The 17,439-nt window shown below is 38.3% G+C and overlaps 1 protein-coding gene across 1 annotated transcript in view; it reads left to right on the top strand.

Moving 5' to 3' along the window:
• The window catches only part of FSIP1 (fibrous sheath interacting protein 1), a 206,603-nt gene that overhangs the window by 185,286 nt on the left and 3,878 nt on the right, over positions 1-17,439 (top strand). Inside the window, exon 11 of the mRNA XM_068535378.1 lies at positions 4,954-5,464. Coding sequence (XP_068391479.1) covers positions 4,954-5,464 — 511 coding nt within the window. The remainder of the gene's footprint in view (positions 1-4,953; positions 5,465-17,439) is intronic.

The raw sequence follows: 17,439 nt of genomic DNA, 5'->3' as shown, positions 1-17,439 counted from the left end.
AAATCTGTGTAAGATGCTAAGGTAGTCGGGGTAATAAGATCCAAAGTTAAGTGAAATAATCTACAGGAAGAGTTTTTAACATCTGAGGGGATGGACAGAAAAACGAATGTCAGTTGGGAAAAGGATACTTAGAGAATGGTAGAGGGAGAACTCATTTACAATGAGAGGCTATGTAAGGCATATAAGCTCTGGACCCAGACAATCTGGATTCAAGTCCCACCACCTAGTAGTTGTATGACCAAGGACAGATTACTTAATTCCTCATTGCCTCAGCTCTTCATCTATAAAATGGGAATAACAATAGTTATCTACTGCATAGGTTTGTTATGGAGATTAAAGGAATGGATACATGTAAGATGCATAGGGCAGTATCTGGCCCAGAGTAGGTGCTTAGTAAATGCTAGTTATTATTATTCTGTACGACATCACCTGGGGTGCCAACAAGACCAGCAAGATGCAGGAGAACTAACACCACAAGCGTTCTATAGTTTTTTCCTGATGAGAAAATCCAATACATTTACTCTGTGACTACAGAGTGTGTGTGTTTTGGCTAAAACAAGAAAGAAGATCCATAAAAAGGCTACTTAAGTGAGGATGGGAAAAGAGGGGCTTTCATAGAAGGAGAGAAAATAGATTGGGCTCTGGTCTGGAAAAATGAAGACTGAGATGCACTATGATGAATTTCATGAAGGACAGGAATAGCATGAATAATAACTCGTTTATGAAATACTGGAAAATGAGAGCTGGCGTGAAAGACGAATACTTTGAGGTAAAGACTTGAACAGATGGTTACTTGACTGCGCTCGCACAGTGAGTCGTTCAGATACGGAGCTTATTAGCTCAGATTTTCAAAGCAATCTGGATGAAGGGTCTAGGTTATGGCCCCTGACCTATCAAGGGTCATTAGGGATGTTTATGATAAGCCCCATTTAGTCCAGTTCCGCATTTGTAAATAACTTACATTAATGTAGTACTTAGCCATTTCAAAACACTCAGCAACCTTTCACAACACTGATTTACTGAGCATGTACTGTGGGCAAGGCTCTGCAGGGAATCAGAAGATGAGAAAGATGGCTTGTGTTGAAGGTTCTGATGTCTTACCACCCAGAAACACTGTAATGAAATTAATTTAATTTGAGAGCTTAATATATTTGGTTCACTTGTACTTACAATGTTTTGAGACCAGAGAATTTTTAGTTATTTTTTTGAGTTCAAGATGGTATTGTGAAGAAATTAAAGAAATAAAAGTTCTCTTTTTGTTATTGTTTTCATAAATTCTACCCAGGTGACATTCTGAGGTGCAATAGAACAGCTTATTCTAATATGTACTTTTAATTTTAGAGTAGTTATCATAAAAAGCAATTTTAGAGCTACAAGTTAATGTAGAGATCATCTTCAATTCCTTATTTCACAGCTGCGGGAAATGGGTCCCTTAGGTGATACGCACAAGGTGGCAAAGCTTGAACTGAAGCCCAAGTTCTAGTCTTCTGTGTTTTCTTTCCCATTGGGCTGCTTCCCCCAGAGGATCAGGGTTATTGTAGTTGAGCTTATTTCTGTGTACATACAGACTCAAATGTGTTATGCTTTATCTTGGAGCACCCAGAAGATTTACTATGAAACCAGTGAAGCTTAAGCTTCAGGGGCCCTCTCTTGTATGAACCTTGAGTGGGGAGAGGAAGCTAGGTTGCAGTCAGGAAACATAAGCATTTCTGGTAAATGACCTAAAGAGATAGTGTAAGAGATGGACTTGATTTTTCCCCCATTAATTTGTTGTGATCTTTTTCACATTCCAAAGAAGAAAAACTCACTTTTATACCTATTTTCTATTTATAATTTTGTATTCTTTTTCTTAAAGAAGTACCCTCCCCTGCTCCAATATTACATAAACTTCAGGCTCCATGAAACCTGGATCTGCTTCTGATGCCCAAAGATATAGCCAGTTGGGAATTTCATTTTAATATTCCAGAGTTTTATTTTTATTTATTTATTTATTTTTTAAAAATAATATTTTAAATTAATTAATTTATTTATTTTTGGCTGCATTGGGTCTTCATTGCTACGCGCGGGCTTTCTCTCGTTGAGGTGAGTGGGGGACTACTCTTCATTGGGGTGCGCGGGTTTCTCATTGTGGTGGCTTCTCTTGTTGTGGAGCACGGGCTCTAGGTGCACGGGCTTCAGTAGTTGTAGCACGTGGGCTCAGTAGTTGTGCCTCGCGGGCTCTAGAGCGCAGGCTCAGTAGTTGTGGCGCACGGGCTTAGTTGCTCTGCGGCATGTGGAATCTTCCTGGACCAGGGCTCAAACCCATGTCCCCTGCATTGGCAGGTGGATTCTTAACCACTGTGCTGCCAGGGAAGCCCCAGATATTTATTTTTAAATTAATTTTATTTAAAAATTTTGAATGCATTTAAATCACTTTTATATTTTATTTTAAGTTAATTTTAATTTTTCTTATAGTAATAAAATAAAGAAATAGTTGTGTTAAAATGTTTTAAACAAAAATGGTAGCTCCTTGCCCATTCTTCCCCATTTCTTAGTTTTGCTCTCCAGAGTCAACCCCTTTTAATTCCTTTAGAAGGTTTCCCCTGCTTTAACTCTATATTATTTCTTAATAGCTTGCCTTCCTAATTGATCAGTTTTATATCAATTGACAATGACCTAACATTTCATATCAATAATATGATGGTAATGTATCGTTATATCAATTATATATTGACTTCCTATAATTGTAGCCAAGGATTTCACATTGTTACTCCAAACATTCCTTCTCTCTCCTACCACTTCTCCAAAATAGTTAAATCACAATTTTTGGTTATCCCAGTCATCACTATTTATATTATGATGACTGCAAAAGCATTATTTACAGCCAAAGCAAGTAGTATACTATAGTATCCTTTCTTGTACAACTTTTTTGTTTGTCCTAGAGTTAATAATTACCGTATTTTCTTTTGCTTAATTTTCTGTTATCTATCTGAAAAACTAGCTTTCTGTTTTCCCCAGAGTTCATAATTGCTTTATTTTTCCTTTTACTTAAATTTCTGTGTATCTAGCTAAATACGTCTTCAGAACTTCCAAGCATCTATCCTATCAATATTATTTGGGGACATGAGCAAACATATCAGATCATCTACCCATCTTCCACCTCCCCCTCTTTTATTCCCCACCCCTCCCAGAGACCTCCTTCCATAATCCTTCACCCTCTTGCTCTAGTATGGACTGATTTTTTTCTAGGGTCTGGAAATTTCTTATGTTAAGCCTTTGGTTTGGATGTTTGCTGAGGATGACACTCAGTGGACGCTTTCTAAATCCTAGGGAATTGTTTACTCGTTACAAGGAATTTTATATACGCAGATTTTGAAAGTATATTTTAGTTATCTAGTACCATATAATGACTGCCTTCATTTTCTAGTTAACTACATTTACATAGTAGGGTGAAGGGAATGCTTCTATGCATCTGGATGCATGAAATGTCTAGTGATTAAAAGTAGGATTTGCTAATATGTAATTCAACTCCTATTTTTTTTGACGTGCATATTAACCTTAGGGTGATTTACCTGAATTTTGAATCCCAGATGATTATTAAGAATACATTCCCAGGCAATTTCTTGTTACTCTCAAACTCATAATGGTACTCGCCACTATGAAAACTGGTTTTCAGTATATGGAAGTTAAATATAATTTTAAAACACATAATATTTTTTAAAAGCATGATACAAAATTTGTTTAATGTACTACTTTTTGTTAGCTGCATTAGAAGCATTGCACAGTAATGGGGAATTAACTATACTAGTTCTAATAACAGCTCCCCCCCAATACTTTATAAATGCAGAATATTTGGTTAATTCTTACTGTGTACTACAAAGTAGGCCAACAGCATTGTTTTAATTTACTGAAGTAGAAATTAAGGCGATTACAATTCATGATTAGGTTTTCTTATGGGAATTTCTTGTTTTCAGATAGTTCATTCCCCTGTGAAGGGAGATTAGTGTTGTCCTAGATAATCCACCATGTAAATCAGGGACAGTGCTGATTCTTTAAAGAAGGAGAAATTTTTTTCAGTGTCTTTCAATATATTTCAATCACATTCTTTTTGACATTGTTGCAATTCAGGTGGCATGCTGTTCAGCTGAATTCTTATAGAACATAGCTCTATACTTTTGTTTGATTTATTTCCTGAGAGCATCACTGGAAGAGAAGAAATGTTTTTAAATCCTTAAGATCTTGGTTGAAACAATCAGCCCTGATAACATCTACAAGCAGAGATTAAATGTGTATGATCAAATCCTCCTCCCAGAATGCACTGCTATTGGAATGTCCCTGGCCTCTGTCTAGACCTGTAACATTGAAGCAACTACACATCTCAGGATGCACTCTTCCTTTTCTGTCTTCGGTAGTATTGTCCACTGAAAGTTGTAGACAGACATCGGAGTGGTGAATCCCCAGGGGCAGGTGAATCTGCCCTGTTTGCCTGATATAGGAATTGGGTGGTGATAGGGTTTACACTGAGGAGCAGTGGGAACAGAGAAACACCTACTGGAGATTATGGCAGGATTCCTGGCTATTTATCAAAGAGCTGGTTACTTACTACCCTGTTTGATGCCCCAAGACTGATAAAATTGAAGGTGCTTTTCTAATATCTTCATTTCAGCTCAAGGTACTTCTATGTGTAGAGAGAGTGTTAGTGGTTAATTTGGTGCTGCAGTTCATTTCCATCAGTGTTGTGGGACTTTTCCCTGGATTTTAGTATGTGTGATTGATTCTAAACTTATTCTCTAGGCATGTTGTACATTTCCCCTGCAATTTTGGATACTTTAAAATGAATGGTTTTGTTATTTGGGTGTTTTGAGTAAAAGATTTCCTGTTACTTGCATTTATACTGTACTACTGGAAGCTCACCAAAGTTAAATGTGTTTACTTAATCAATTGACTATGAAAACTTTTGGTTTATTTCACCAGTTAGATTCAACATCACTTCTCTCTGAGGAACAGTTAAGGTGTCTTCTGGATGAATGCACACTTAAACAAAAATCCATGATTAGACTGTCTTCAGAAAGAGAAAAGAAAGACATTGAGGATATAACACCTGAGTTGCCCCAGCTTTCCAGATCTATTCTCTCTGAGTCACTAGATGGGTCAAAAACAAAGGTCAAAAGCACTGAAGTGGAAGACGCAAATATGCCTGAGAATGCCGAAAGTGAAACATCTAGAGGCTACTATCTCACCAAAGCCTTGACTGGGCATTTTATGTCACAAGCTCTTGTCGTTGAAGCAAAGAATATGAAATGCCTCCAGTTTTCTGAGGACAAGGTTATTGGTGACACAAAAGACTATTTTATGTCAAAGACGCTTGGCATTGGGAGACTGAAAAGGCCCTCTTTCTTGGATGATCCACTGTATGGCATCAATGTGAGCCTTTCATCCGGAGACCAACATCTGAAACTCAGCCCTCCAGAGAAACCCAAACCAGGTGAGGCTTGGAGAATACACTGAAAATAATCCTTACTAAACACTTCAATATAAAGGTAGTATAGTTTAAAGTAGAGTAGGATAAGGAGGTATGTTTGAAAGTCACAAATGGGGTCAATTAAGAGCGTGCTAACATATGAATGTATTTATTAATGTTCATATGAGATCAAGGTTGAGATTAGTACTCTTATGAAATGCATTATTCTTAATGGTAACTAATACATATCCTTGATGGTTATCCAGAAAACAATGTTGATTTCAGAGGAAAAGAGAAATTAGTCTGAATGGATACAAATAATTTGAGTAGATTTGCTTAGTATTTTAACTTCCAAATTTCAGTGATGAAAATTTGTTCCAAGGAATGAATTTGTAAAATGCCATATATCATTGTGGTTTTGTTAGTTTCTGTATGCAAACTTCCCATCCCAGCTACTTGTATACTGTCAGGTTTTTTTTGTTTTTTTTTAAATTTTGACCCAGTGTTGCATCTTACAATGGTACAGGATACAAGTACTATGGGCAGTTTTTTGATATAAACAAATATTCAATTATTTATTTATGTCAGAAGTCTAACATAGTCTGTGTTGTATCTGTTGAGTCTAGTTAAATAGCTTCAGCTTTTCCTCTCGTGTAGATTACTCTAAAATGTATTGTCTATTAAATCTATACCTATTACCTATTAAATCTATAATCTATTAATTCTGAACTAACTCCTCAGCCCTGTATTTCTAACTGCCATCTAGATATGGCCTCAAACTGATTTCCTCATTCTTCCCTCTCAGCTCAGATTGTCCTCTTGACTTCTGTTACCTCAACCACCCAGGCTTAAAATCTGAGTCATCATTGAATCTTCCCTCTCTCTTGCTTCCCAGTTCCAGTCTTCAAATCTTGTTTGTTCTGCTCCTGCAGTGTCTCCCATGTCCATCCCTCCCTTGCTCTTCCTACCACAACTGGACCAATGCGATAACCTGATCAGGCCTCCCTGCCTCTCGTCTCTTCTCTCCTCCTGCCATTGTCAACCACCTAAACTAATTCCCCCAAAGTACAACTTTGATAAACATACTTCCCAGCTCAAAAAGCTTCTATGGCTCTCCTCTGCCTATTGAATGAAGTCTGAATTCTTGAACAGGCCTGCTGTTCAAGGCCTCCACACTCTGACCTGCAGTTCCCTTTGAAATCAATCTCTATCTAGTGCCCTAAATGTTATTCAGGTTGTAGCTGATCTGGGCTCAGGATTCCCAGTGCTTTCCCATGTTGCTCAGGCCCCTTTCTTCTCAGGCTTGTTCAGGTATCCCTTCAATAGTAGTTGAATTCTAACCCCATCCTCTCTGAATGTAACCTTCCCTCGTCTTCTCTTTTAAAAGTCTTACTTCTCTTCTGAATGTCCAAGAGTATTGATCACATCATTTTACACACACACTCTCTCACACTCTCTCGACATTGTTATGGACACACACCCACACTTTCTCTCCCTTAGAATTGTGTAACCTTTTTGAGGACAGGGGCCCTATCTTCTGATTCATTGTTACATCTTCTATGATGTCCAAAGTGCTGCCTTAAATCAAGTGCCTGTTTAATAAATAAAGGAATTTAAATTATCCAGTTTTAGAATAATGCACTGAAAGTATGGTTCACATTTATTCTTTGCATTATGAATGAAAGCAGGTGGTATTGCTTAAGAATTATGCAAGCCTCACATTCTATATAAAGATTTGGAACTTTTTTCTTTTTTTCTTTTGGTGAAATTCCACAAGCTGTACAGTTTTTAACCTAGCAGCAGAGTTCACTTACAACATGCAATTCAGTTAAATGAGTGTGGTCTGCCGTTTCCCACCGAGATCTTCATTTAATAAATACGCCATGAGAACTTTGTTCTACTCTTTCTTTTTCTTTCTTTCTTTTTGTATTTTCTTTTCTTTTTGGACAGAAGATTTTCTTTCTTTCTTTTTGGACAGAAGGTTTTTAGTAGAAACAAAGTATCTGCATTTCCTCTTTGTCTACTGTAATCAGACTTAACACAGTTGGGTGTGATGATTTACTGTATATGAGGTCTCATTCCCATGTAGTCAGTGTGTGGGGCTTTAGAACAGCATTTTGCTAAGATATGACTTTACTTCCATGTGAATGGCAGTCACACTGATGTATATTTGTCACTGAGTAGAACATGAAAAGATGGAATGAACTAGAACTTAATGTGACTTAATGGAAAGAAACTATGGTGGCTTACCTATAACTTCAGAAAACATGCCTCTGATGGCGCTAGATAATCCTAATGTTTGATTAAAATGACCCTGTGAGTATGGAGGCTTAAGATGGCATAGATGTGAATATATGAATCAATTTTACTTTCTGTTTATTACATAATAAACCTTAAGGAGTAGGTCCTACATTATTATTTTGAGAGCAGGTCAGCCTATCTGAAGCTGGAGTTTTTCTTTTACTAACCTCAGCATTTACAATTATTTAAATAACTTGCTAATCAGTTTATTCTAAAATATTAAATTGGACATTATGTACTTTATGCAAAAATGAACACCAAAACTGAATACTAAACCAGTTTTCTTGGCAAAAAGCCCTTTAAAGATGTAATTGTAACGAGAAATTGCAGTGTGTTCAGGTGTTACATTATATTCCCTCTCTTTCTCAGGAAACAGATATGTGTGAATATGAGTCAGATGAGATTTCTGTAAGCAGAGAGGAAGAAAATAGAAGAACCATTTATCATTTTCTCTTTAAATAGCAAATATTATTGATACGTAGTTTTCTTTTCCTTGATGAACTGAGGTCTGTTACGAATATTAAAATTCTGCTTCTAAAAGGCAGAGTCAGATAAAACTTCAAAAGGGACCAAGCCTAATGACATTGAGGACCAGTTTCAATTGTGGTATTGAAAATAAGGATTTGCTTCACAAATGTTTTAAAAGTTTCTAGTGTGAAGTACCTCATTTTTTTTTTTGAAATACAGTTGATGTACAACATTACGTTGGTTGTAGGTGTACAGCATAGTGATTCAGTATTTTTACAGATTATACTCCATTAGTAGTTATTACAAGATAATGGCTACAATTCCTTGTGCTATACAATATATCCTTGTTGCTTATCTATTTTATACAGAGTAGTTTGTATCTCTTAATCCCATAGCCCTAACTTACCCCTCCCTTCTTCCCTTCCCCCTCTGGTAACCACTAGTTTGTTTTCTATATCTGTGAGTCACTTTCTGTTTTGCTATATACATTCATTTGTATTATTTTTTAGATTCCACGTGTAAGTGATATCATACAGTATTTGTCTTTCTTTGTCTGACTTATTTCACTAAGCATAATATTCTCTAGGTCCATCCACATTGCTGCAAATGGCAGAATTTTATACTTTTTTATGGCTGCGTAATATTCCATTGCATATATATATTTATAACACTTCTTATCTATTTGTCTGTTGATGGACACTTGGGTGGCTTCCATATTTTGGCTATTTGTAAATAGTGCTGTTATGAACATTGGGGTACATGTATCTTCGAATTAGTGTTTTCACTTTCTCTGGGTATAGACCCAGGAGGGAATTGCTGGGTCATTTGGCAGTTCTATTTTTAGTTTTTTGAGGAACCTCTGTACTGTTTTCCATAGTGGCTGCACCAATTTACATTCACACCAACAGTGTGCAAGCGTTTCCTTTTCTCCACATCCTCTCCAACATTTGTTATTTGTAGGCTTTTTGATGATAGCCATTCTGACAGGTGTAAGGTGATATCCCATTTTGTTTTGATTTGCATTTCTCTGGTAATTAGTGATGTTAAACATCTTTTCATGTGCCTGTAAGACATCTGCATGTCCTCTTTGGAAAAATGTCTATTCAGATCTTCTGCTCATCGTTTGTTTTTTGATATTGAGTTGTATGACCTGTTAATGTATATTTTGATATTAACCTTTTGTCAGTCATATCATTTGCAAATATTTTCTTCCATTCTGTAGGTTGTCTTTTTGTTTTGTTGATGGTTTCCTTTGTTGTGCAAAAGCTTTTAAGTTAATTAGGTCCAATTTGTTTATTTTTGCTTTTATTTCTTTTGCCTTAGGAGAAAGGTCCAAAAAATTTTTACTACAATTTATGTCAAAGAATGTTATACCTATGTTGTCTTCTAGGAGTTTTATGGTTTCAGGTCTTACATTTAATCTATTTTGAGTTCATTTTTGTATATGTTGTGAGGAAATGTTGTGATCTCATTCTTTTACTTGTAACTGCCCAGTTTCCCCAGCACCACTTCTTGAAGAGACTGTCTTTTCTCCATTGTATATTCTTGCCTCCTAGGTCATAGGTTAATTGAACATAAGTGCATGGTTTTATTTCTGGGCTCCCTGTTCTGTTCCGTTGATCTATGTGCCTGTTTTGTGCTGCTGCTGTTTTGTGCTGCTGCTTTGATTACTGTAGCTTTGTAGTATAGTTTGAAGTCTGAGGGTGGTACCTCCTGCTTTGTTCTTTTTTTCTCAAGATTTCTTTGGCAATTTGGGGTCTTTTGTGGTTCCATCTGAATTTTAGGATTATTTGTTCCAGTTGTGTGAAATGTCATGGGTATTTTGATAGGGATTGCGTCAAATCTGTAGATTGCTATGGGTAATATGGACATTTTAACAATATTAATTCTTCTAATCCAAGAGCACAGGATATTTTTCCATTTCTTTGTATCATCTTCAATTTCCTTTATCAATGTTTTATAGTTTTCAGAGTATAGGTCTTCAACCTCCTTCGTTAAATTTATTCCTAGGTATTTTATTCTTTTTGATGTGATTTTAAAAGAGATTGGCTTAAAAAGGGAAAACTTTTTTTTCTGATAGTTCATTACTAGTGTATGGAAAAGCAACAGATTTCTGTATATTAATCTTGTATCATGCTACCTTGCTGAATTCATTTATTAGTTCTAATGGCTTTTGGGTAGAGACTTTAGGGTTTTCTATATTAAAGTATCATGTCATCTGCAAATAGTGACAGTTTTACTTCTTCCCTTTCAATTTCTGTGCCTTTTATTTCTTTTTATTGTCTGATTGCTGTGGCTAGTACTTCCGATACTATGTTAAATAGAAGTGTCAAGAGTGGGCATCCTTATCTTGTTCTTCAATTTAGAGGAAAGGCTTTTAACTTTTCTCTGTTGAGTATGATGTTAGCTATGGGTTTGTCATAAATGGCCTTTATTATGTTGAGATATGTTCCCTCTAGAGCCACTTGGATGAGAGTTTTTTCATGAATGAATGATGAATTTTGTCAGATGCTTTTTCTGTGTCTATTGAGATAATCATGTAATTTTATCTTTTCTTTTGTTAGTGTTGTGTTTCTCATTGATTGATTTGCAGATATTGAACCATCCTTGAATCCCTGGGATAAATCCTACTTGATCATGTTGTATGATCCTTTTTGTATATTGTTGGATTTGGTTTGATAATATTTCATTGAAGGTTTTTGCATCTATATTTATCAAAGATATTGACCTGTAAGTTTCTTTTTTTGTGGTTTCTTTGTCTGGTTTTGGTATCAGGGTAATGGTGGCCTTGTAGAATGAATTTGGGAGTGTTCCATCCTCTTCAATTTTTTTGGAATAGTTTGAGAAGGATGGGTATTAATTCTTCTTTATATGTTTGGTAGAATTTACCCATGAAGCTATCTGGTCCTGGACTTTTGTTTGCTGGGAAGTTTTTTTTTTTAATTAAAAATTCAATTTCACTACCAGTGACAGGTTTGTTCAAACTGTCTGTTTCTTTGTGAGTCAGTCTTGGCAGGCTGTGTGTTTCTAGAAATTTATCCATTTCTTCTAGATTGTCCAATTTGTTGGCATATAATTGGTCATAGTATTCTATTCTGATTTTTTGTATCTCTGTGGTATCAGTTGCTTTTCTTCTGTTTTATTTCTTATTTTATTTGGGTCCTCTCCTCTTTTCTTCATGGTGAGTGTGGCTAAAGTTTTATCAATTTTGTTTACCTTTACAAAAGAAAACAGCTCCTGTTTTCATTGATATTTTCTATTTTTTGGGTCTCTATTTTATTTATTTCCTCTTTGAAATAAATCCTTCAATTTATAAATCCTTTATTATATCCTTCCTTCTGCTGACTTTGGGCCTTGTTTGTTCTTTTTTTTTCTAATTCTTTTAGGTGGTAGGTTATGTTGTTTATTTGAGATTTTTCTTGTTTCTTGATAAAGGCCTGTATCTCTATGAACTTTCCTATTGGAAATTCTTTTGCTGCATCCTATAGATTTTGGAGTGTTGTGTTTCCATGTTCATTTGTCTTGAGGTATTTTCTGATTTCCTCTTTGATTTCTTCATTGACCCATTGGTTTTTTTAGTAGCATGGTGTTTAGTCTTCATATGTTTGTTCTTTTCCCATTTTTCTTTTTGTAATTGATATCTAGTTTCATTTTTTCTGTTGTGGTCAGAAAAAATGCTTGATATACTTTCTATCATCTTAAACGTGTTGAGACTTGTTTTGTGGCCTAGCATGTGGCCTACCATGTGCACTTGAAAAGAATGTGTATTCTGCTGTTTTTGGATGTACTGTCCTGTAGATACCTATTAAATCCAACTGGTCTATTGTGTCATAAGACCACTGTTGCCTCATTGATTTTATGTCTGCATGATACGTCCATTATAGTAAGTGAGGTGTTAAAGTCTTCTACTATTAATGTATTATTGTCAATTTATCCCATTTATATCTATTAGAATTTGCTTTATATTTTTAGGTGCTCCTGTATTGAGTGCCTGTATGTTAACAAGTGTACCATTCTCTTCTTGTATTATATCATTATATAATGCCCTTTTGTTATAGGCTTTGTTTTAAAGTTTGGTCTGATATGAGTATTGCTACCCCTGCTTTCTTTTCATTTCTGTTTTATGAAATACCTTTTTCTATTGCCTAACTTTCAGTCTGTGTGTATCTTCAGCCCTGAAGTGGGTCTTTTCTAGGCAGCATATTGAAGGGTCTTGTTTTTTGTTTTTTTCCCCAATCAGCCACCCTATGTCTTTTGATGGGAGCATTTAGTCCAGTGACATTTAAGGTAATTATTGGTAGGTATGTACTTATTCCCATTTTATTACTTGTTTTCTTCTCTGTTTATTACTTCTTCTTGTGTCTTCCCTTGTGATTTGATGATTTTCTTTAGTAGTATACTTGTGTTTCTTTATTTTTAGTGTTTATGTATCTATTTTAGGTTTTTGATTTGTGGTTACCATGGGGTTCATATATGTTGACCTATAATTATATCTACTTGTTTGAAACTGGCTGTCATTTAAGTTCAAACACATTCTAAAAGATCTACATTTTTCACTGCCTCCCTCACATTTTGTGTTTTCCATGTCATATTTTACATCTTCATGCATCCCTTATCTGTTTGTTGTAGTTATAGTTGCTTTTACAATATTTTGTCTTTTAATCTACATACTGGCCTTTTAAGTGGTTGATCCTCAATCCTTGCTATATATTTGCCTTTCCTAGTGGGATTTTCCCTTTCCTATAGATTCTTTATTCTTTTCCAATTACAGGAGACCCTTGAATATTTCTTTTAGGGTAGGTTTACTATTGCTGAGTTCTTTTAGTTTTTGCTTGTCTGAGAACTTCTTTATCTCTTCTTCTATTCTAAGTGGTAATCTTGCTGGGTAGAGTATCCTAGGTTGCAGGATTTTCCCTTTCAGCACTTTGAATATATCATGCCACTCCCTTCTGGCCTGCAACGCTTCTGCAGAGAAATCAGCTGATGGCCTTATGGGAATTCCCTTTTATATAGCTCTTTGTTTTTCTCTTGCTGCTTTTAGAATTCTCTCTTTAACTTTTGTCATTTTAATTATGATATGCCTTGGTGTGAGTCTGTTTGGGTTCATCTTGTTTGGGACTCTCTGAGCTTCCTGTACTTGGATATCTGTTTCCTTTTTCAGTTTTGTGAAGCTTTCAGCCATAATTTCCTCAAATCCATTTTCTATCCCCTTCTCTCTCTGTTCTCCTTTTGGGACTTCTATAATGTGAGTGTAGGTATGCTTAATGTTGTCTCAGGGATCTCTTAAATTGCTTTTATTTTTTAAAATTAGTTTTTCTTTCTGCTGGTCTGACTGGGTGATTTCCATTATTTTATCTTCCAGATCACTTATTCATTCTTCTGTATCACTTAATCTGCTATTCATTCTTTCTAGTGTGTTTTTATTTCAGCTATTGAGTCATTCATTTCTGATTGGGTCTTTTTTATATTTTCTAGTTCCTTGTTAAAATGTTCACTGTTTATATCAATCTTTTCCCTAATATAGTTAACCTTATTATTACCAATGTTTTTTAAATTTTATTTTATTTATTTATTTATTTTAAACCCCACATTTGTTTATTTATTTATTTATTTTGGCTGTGTTGGGTCTTCGTTTCTGTGCGAGGGCTTTCTCTAGTTGTGGCAAGCGGGGGCCACTCTTCATCGTGGTGCATGGGCCTCTCACTGTCGCGGCCTCTCTTGTTATGGAGCACAGGCTCTAGACGCGCAGGCTCAGTAGTTGTGGCTCACGGGCCTAGTTGCTCCGCTGCATGTGGGATCTTCTCAGACCAGGGCTCGAACCCGTGTCCCCTGCATTAGCAGGCAGATTCTCAACCTGGGAAGCCCATTACCAATGTTTTGAATTCTTTATCTGGTAAATTGTTTATTACTATTTTATTACTTATTTTTTCAGGGTTTTTCTCTTGTTTTTCAATTGAGAGTAGTTCCTCTGCCTTTTCATTTTGCTTGACTTTCTCTGCTTCTGTGAATTTAGGTAAAACAGTTACTGATTGTGGTCTTAAAGGGGTGTTATTATGTGGGAGCATCCCTGTGTGGACTGCGTGTATCACTGCCTTGGGTGGGAGAGCTGGATTGAGGTCAAGCCAAGTCATATTTTTCCTCAGGGTTTTCTGGCAGCTATCCCCTTGGTAGGGGGTGGGGCTGTAGATATAGGGGCTAGAACCGGTGCTGTGTGTGAAGTAGGACACCCTCTCTGCTCAGTGGCTGTCACTGCCCTGTTAGGGGTGAGGGATCTGATCTTAATTTGCCAGAGCAGAAGCCCTGGAGGTTGGGCCCGAGCTGGCTCTGCTCCCTTTAAGTGTGTGTTTTTCCCTCTACCTGTACCGGGACCCTTGTCGCAGAGGAGGGGGTGCTGAAGTAAGTGGGGCCCATGCACAGACTGGTCGGATGTGATGCTTTTGGAGGCACCCACGTCTTTGCTCAGACGCAGCCTCAGGTGCAAGTCCCCCTTGCCCCTCACAGCTGATCACTGCCCCCAGCCTCTACCACCCCTGCCCTGTGGCGGAGCCACTCTGCAAGGCTAGCAGGAGTCGTGTGCCCTCTTGATGTGTATCAGGAGGTGAACTGTGGTGGAAGAACTGCTGTCAGAGATCTGGGTGGCTTCTGAGGAGCCACTTGAGTAAACGCCAGCTGTGGCCACTGCCACCCCACCCGGGCTCCACCTTGGGACTGGGTTGCCTCTGTGTCCCACCTTCGAGTCTCTTCTTGGTCATGGGCGCCTCAGATCCAGTGCCATGCTGTGGCATGGGGTGAGCAGGGCTGGAGGTCATCAGGCTGGGCACACGGCGAGACGGTTGCGGTTGCAGGAAACCTGGCTGCCCTGAGCAGACGTCTCTCCGCCCTGCCTGGGGGTAGTCAGTGCACCTACGCTCCTCAGGGGCAGAGTCCAGGCTTCTCATAGCCCTTCTGTTTGTCCTAGTGGTCCTCCAGCAGCTAAGGGGGCTTGTCTCCCCTGTGTAGGACCCCAGCCTGGGGTGCCCAATCTGTGGCTCGAACCGCTCACTCCCCAGTGCAGGTGTCCGCCCGTGTAATCTCCCTTTTCCTCCAAGTCCCCTTCCAGGGGCACAGGTCCCAACCCGATTGCTTTTCTTCTCTTCCTGCCTGATTCTCTGTGTATCTTTCTTACAGCCTTGGTTGTATAGGAGTCCTTCTGCCAGTTTTCAGAGAGAATTGTTTCACATGGAGATGTGTTTTTGATGTGTTTGTGGTGGAAGGTGAGCCTCACGTCCTTTTACTCTGCCACCTTGACCCCTCCTCTTGAAATACTTCATTTTTCATGTTTGTGCTTTAAGCTTAGTGGTAACTACTGTTATTTGACTTTCTGGATACAAGGTCCAGTAAGGTCAGTGGTGTACTCACTTACTGTTGGGGTTTCAGGAGATCGATAAATAGTACCTTCTCTTCCCCACCCCTATCAAACCAGTTGAGAGATGGGTAGGTTCTGACAAATGGAGATCCAGGAGGTTGGCTTTATTGCTGATGAAACGTAGGGGATTGTTGTTACCTGGGCAGGCAGCCAAACGGTCTCCCTAATGCTACACCCTCACAATGAACTTACACATCCAGTCACTGGCAGAGGTGAAAATCCTCAAGCCTCACCCCTGGAGACCTGTCCACGTGGAGCAATAGTACAGAGGAGCAGAGGGGCGGCCTGGGCAGGGGGTGCTGACCCCCTTGGAGGGAGGAGTGAGCTGAGCATGCCATTTCTTCCCCTGAACTCACCAATCAGATAACTGACTGTTCTTCCTATGGGGAGAGGGGAGGTGGGGTGGGGTGACGCTGGATACGCCCCCACTGTAGGTTCCTCCACATGGAAGTGTGAGGAGAGTAAGTGGTCTTTGGTCCCGTCAGCCTGGGAGACACCGCCAAGTACACTGGTGCTTCAGGTCTATGGTTAGTCTAGTACTTAAGTATCTTATGCTGAATTGCTTTCTAGATCATCCAAAAGGCATCTATGCATGTACAGTATTCTCTTTTTCCCAGCAGGCACTTGAACTGCTTATCAACATAAATGCATATCACAAAGAGGAAAATATGATTAACAAATAACAACAATAAAATAGGGCAAAAAGGGACACAAAGTCACATAGTAAAGAAGGGGGACAGGACTCTATTAATTCTTCAAGGACAAACCAAGTGGAATTTCCCATAGGACCCATTTAGTGAATAATGTTCTTAAAAATTTCTAACAAATGCAAATGAGTCAGATAAGGTTGTTTTTAAAATAACACCCCTAAGTGAAAACTAGGGTGACCAACTGTCTTGGTTTGCTCAGGAGTGTCCTGGTTTTACACTGAATGGCCCTTGTCTTGGGAAACCCTCAGTCCCTGGCAAACTGGGCTGGTTGGTCACTCTAAATTGAAACTGAGAACATAAAACCAAGGAGCAAATTAGTTACCCAAAGGACAAAGTTAATAGAGTCCAGGTAAGTAGCAAGATTCGAGGCTAGAACCTAGATGAGCAGAGAGATGCCTTGATCACCCACCCACCAGCATGATCTGGCCTAGTGTTAGGAGCGTGGGCTGTGGGTGAGACAGACCTGGGTTTGAATCCTTGCTCAGCTTTTAGCAGATGATCTTATGCAAGTTACTTAATCTCTTTCTCCTCTCTACCTTGGTTCCCTTATCTGTAAGATAAGATGGCTTTAGTACTTACCCTCTAGGGTTTTAATAGGGATCAAATGAGAAAAGCCACATAAAATGACTAGCTCAGTGACTGGACTTGGTTGGCCTACATAGTATATATTTAACATTTCATCAGGAGATTTCTCATAAAAGCCTGGATTTCTGACTTTTCTAACAAATCAGCAGGTCTTCCACCGGGGAGGAGAGCTGAATAGCAGATGTTCCCTTTAGAAGGAGCATGTACTCTCCTGGAAAACATGGCCCCTGTCTGGCCCTCTCTACTTCATGTGCTTGATCGTTTGGGACCATATGATTTCCATCCCATGTTATAAGCCTTTGCTGCTTAGAGTGTTGTCCAATCACTGGGGGCTCGTTAGAAATGCAGGGCCTAAGGCCCCTTGCACTTTAATAAGATCCCCCTGTGGTACTTACAGTGAAGTTTCAGAAGCACTGTTACAAACCACCAGAGCATTATTCCTAACCAGGGTGAAGGTAGAGATCATCTGGGAAATTTTTGGTTTGTCTGTTTTATACCTATGTCCAAGGCCCTAGCCAGACTTACTGAAA

Source organism: Eschrichtius robustus, chromosome 1 (genome assembly GCF_028021215.1).
Source record: "Eschrichtius robustus isolate mEscRob2 chromosome 1, mEscRob2.pri, whole genome shotgun sequence".
Lineage (NCBI taxonomy): Eukaryota > Metazoa > Chordata > Mammalia > Artiodactyla > Eschrichtiidae > Eschrichtius > Eschrichtius robustus.
This window is presented reverse-complemented; position numbering and strand designations above follow the sequence as displayed.